The sequence below is a fragment of the Rhagoletis pomonella genome, unplaced genomic scaffold (assembly GCF_013731165.1).
Source record: "Rhagoletis pomonella isolate Grant_MI unplaced genomic scaffold, Rhpom_1.0 Rhpom_scaffold_14555, whole genome shotgun sequence".
Classification (NCBI taxonomy): domain Eukaryota; kingdom Metazoa; phylum Arthropoda; class Insecta; order Diptera; family Tephritidae; genus Rhagoletis; species Rhagoletis pomonella.
The window spans coordinates 1-3884 of record NW_023473079.1 but is presented as its reverse complement, the minus strand read 5'-3'; the positions used below and the strand labels follow the sequence as shown (position 1 = coordinate 3884).

General features: G+C 34.8%; 1 protein-coding gene across 1 annotated transcript; it reads right to left on the bottom strand.

Annotated features, from left to right (window-relative positions):
- Window positions 1-350: 350 nt before the first annotated feature.
- LOC118757123 (PIH1 domain-containing protein 1-like) lies at window positions 351-1474 on the bottom strand (the record flags this gene model as incomplete). Its single annotated transcript, XM_036491861.1, has 3 exons — window positions 351-427; window positions 503-646; window positions 719-1474. Coding segments are annotated over 3 exons (939 nt in total), but the record flags the coding sequence as incomplete, so codon positions are not given.
- Window positions 1475-3884: the final 2410 nt, after the last annotated feature.

Sequence of the window (3884 nt, the reverse complement as noted above, 5' to 3'; positions counted from 1 at the left end):
AAAAATACCATCCAAGCTTTAACCAAAAACATATAAATCATAGTTTCCAACTTTATACAAAATTAAGAAATGCCAACAAATTTTATAGCCCATACAATTTTAGTCTAATTAGCAGGCAGTGAAACTTGCAAGTTTGTGCAAGTTTGGCGTTCGCGTAAAATTTGCAAGCATCTCTCACTGAGAGAGAATACACCAAAATTCTCAGGAATTTCCTTGCTGGCTAATTCTTTCTGGACTTATAAAAGAACGCACCTATTAACAAAAAGTTTTGGATTTAGCGAGAGGGAGTGACAACACAAAAATACTTTCCCACCAAATTTATTAACTGAATAAGAATTACAATCCAGTTGAACTCATCAAAAATATATAACAAAATACTTTTTATTTTTTATTGTACCGGATAGACAGGAATACGCACTTGTAGCATCTGAAAAGGAAATAGAAATTTTACAACAATCTACTGCATACTGAATTTAATTTATCGTTATTCATCTCATATTACCTTATTGGTTTTATCGAATATAGCGCGCACACGCTCTTGATTCAAACGATAGTTAACAAATTTATCAAACATATAGCCATGCTTCATTAACTCCAATAAAATGCGATCCTCGCCAACACCCAAAGTGATTTCTTGGGAAGAAATCTGTGAGAAAGAAAGTGTTGAAAGAAAAAACGTATACATTTTATATACATAAGTAACTTCTGTAAAACGTACGCATTTCGGTAGATAAAATTCAGCCAATAATTCTTCCACTTCTTCTTTGCACAACTTAGCACGCAATTTATACTCGGGCACTGTAGATCCAGCCAATGCTATGGCCTGCTTAATCTTACTGGCATTCTCTTTCAATTCTTCCGTTTTACGTTTTAACGCACCAACCTCGCTTGTATCAATCTCTTGCACCAGTGGTGAACGCTTGCTGCCGATCTCCTCACTGGTCGCCACTCGCTCCATTTCAGCCAGTTTCAGCTTATCAGCCTCAGTAGGTTGTTGGTATGACTTGATGACTGTTTTTACATCATTATTACGTACGCGATGCTGTACAAGCGTACCAATAAATTTACGATTTTGCAAAATAATTGACTTTTCAATCTTTATTTGCACATTGTACTTGTCATTTAAGGCCTCAGCAATCAGTGCTAGGAAAAAATCCTTAAACAACATTGATTTCTGAACTTTAACGAAGAACTTTGGATTGATGGCAATATCGCAAACATCCACAGAGTTATTTGATTTATCCTTAGTGACGCGCGGATCGGATATACTCATGGGTATACGAAATGTGCTTGGCGCCTCCGATTGCAAAATGTCGGCCAATTGCTCTTCGGTAATGTCTTCCGGTGCCGGTATCTCATCTGTTTGGCAGACATTAATGAAAAATTTCTCATTGGTGTTGGTTTTGAAACTTTTGATGCAGACACCTATAAACGAGTGAAAGAAACTGCATTTACATACTATAGCATTTTCAGTTTAAATGAAACTTTTTTCAAATTAAATGAAACCTTTTTCAAGTTAAGCGAAACCTTTTTCAAATTAACTGAAACCTTTTTCAGATGAAGCGAAACCTTTTTCAAATTAAATGAAACCTTTATCGGACTCAATGAAACTTTATTCAAACCAAATGAAACTTTTTTCAAATGAAATGAAACTTTATTCAAATTAAGTATTAAACATTTTTAAATTAAGGAACAGGAAATCAACATAACCTATTAAGAGCCGTTTGCACCATGTCTGGCTAACACTAAAGGCTCTGTTATGAACACTTGGCATTGGTTGAGAGTTGTCACATAAGGAATCTGTTAAATGAGCTTCGCGTGTAAGCTGTTACCCAACGCACAGCATTACATACGTAGAACTCTGTTGGTTTTTGATTTCTACGTAAAAACACGTACGTAACAGAGCCTTAACTCCCAGTTACACATCGTTATCGACGTTATCGACGCCATATTTATATCAGGGAGTCGATAACGCCGATTATGATGTTTAACTGGGAGAATATTTTTACTTTTGCTACACGAATTCAAAGCTGTCAACTATTATTTTCTTAAGGGAGAAGAGGGAAATAAAGTACAAATACTCTCCCTTCTCCCTCACTCGCTTAAGCGAAATGTAAAATTTGGCATTTGCATAACAACTGTCTAATTATTTTCTTTTCACTTAAACAAACTCTATGGATTAGAGCACAGTCTAATCGCGGCAACATTCAACTTCGGTTCAAGAATAATTTTGACATGTCCCATTTCTCTCTTCCTTTTCACATCATCCTTTACATGTACTCCCGAAAACAGAGATATTTGGAGTTTTATAAAATGAATAAATTATATGATTTGCCTAGTTACCAAATATAATAATAATAATAGATTGGCGCTTACACATATGTGAGTGTTTGGCCGAGCTTCTCCTCCGATTTGTGGTGTGCGCCTTGATGTTGTCACACAAAGGGGAGGGACCTACAGTTTTACGCCGGCTCCGAACGGCGATTGTATTTTTATGAGAAGCTGTTTTTCATGGCAGAAATACACTCGGAGGTTTGCCATTGCCTGCCGAGGGACGACCGCTGTTAAGAAAAAACCTGTTTCTATATTTTTTGCGATGTTGCTTTGACCGGGACTTGAACCCAGGTGCTGATGAGTGAAAGCGCGCACTGCTTACCACTACACCACAGCGGCCTAGTTACCAAAACCCCTCGAAAATCACAACAAACCAACCAACCTACCAAAGCCTTATTTTAAGAAATGAAACTACCAATTTTGGTCCAATTGGACCGAAACGGCAACACTGTATTTAACATGCCTTGACCGTAAGGGAGAGGAACACGTAACAGCTAATTCAAAGTAATCCAAAAAAGAAGTTCCATTTCATTTGAATAAAGTTTCATTTAATTTGAAAAAAGTTCCATTTAATTTGAAAAAAGTTTCATTGAATCTGAAAAAGATTTCATTTAATTTGAAAAAGGTTTCGCTTAACATGAAAAAATTTTCATTTAATTTGAAAAAGGTTTCACTTAATTTGAAAATGGTTTCATTTAAACTGAAAATGCTATATACATATACATAAATATGTATATTTATTGTAGGTTTTTATCACACGATTCACACATCGCAAGTCAAGAGAGTTGATATTACAAAAAAACACATGGACATACCTAAATATACGAGTACACCCACACAAATGTGGATGGTGATTTTGCGAATTTATAAAAGAACTGACCTACATAAGTATGTACTTAAGTTGCTATGTAAATAGACCCGCTACAAAAATTTAAAAATACATACATACATTGAAACGAAACAAAATCTGCGACACCATAAACCAAGAATCTCGAAGCGAAAGTTTTGCGTTAAGCCAATTAGGAAAATATGAGGTGTATGACACGGTAAAATTAGAAAGTTCAACGACACTAGCAACAACAGGAGTATTACGTTTATATATAATTTGCGATCCCGTATGGAAATCGATCCCGTATTCGGTTCTCTGAATATTGAGAGGACAAAAGAGAGAGAGTAAATGAGGTCCTCTCTACCAGTTACCAATTTTAGTCCGATAATTTTTTGCTGGTAAATTCTGAACCAACTAAGATAAATAGAATATTTCTTATGAGTTTTTTTTTTAACTTTTGGGGAATAATTAATTTTTTTTTATTTATTTTTTATTACAAGCTTTCATTAAGTTTCACTTGGGTATAAACAAATCTTGCAATAAATTTTTGAGTAACTTCCTGATAAGCTAGATACTCTAAGTGGATTCACAGTGACTCAAACAAATGACCACGTGTTGATTATTTTTTAAATATGCGTAATGCTTTTCTGCCCCTTTTTTTGGTATTTTTCTATAAAAATACCATCCAAGCTTTAACCAAAAACATATAAATCATAGTTTC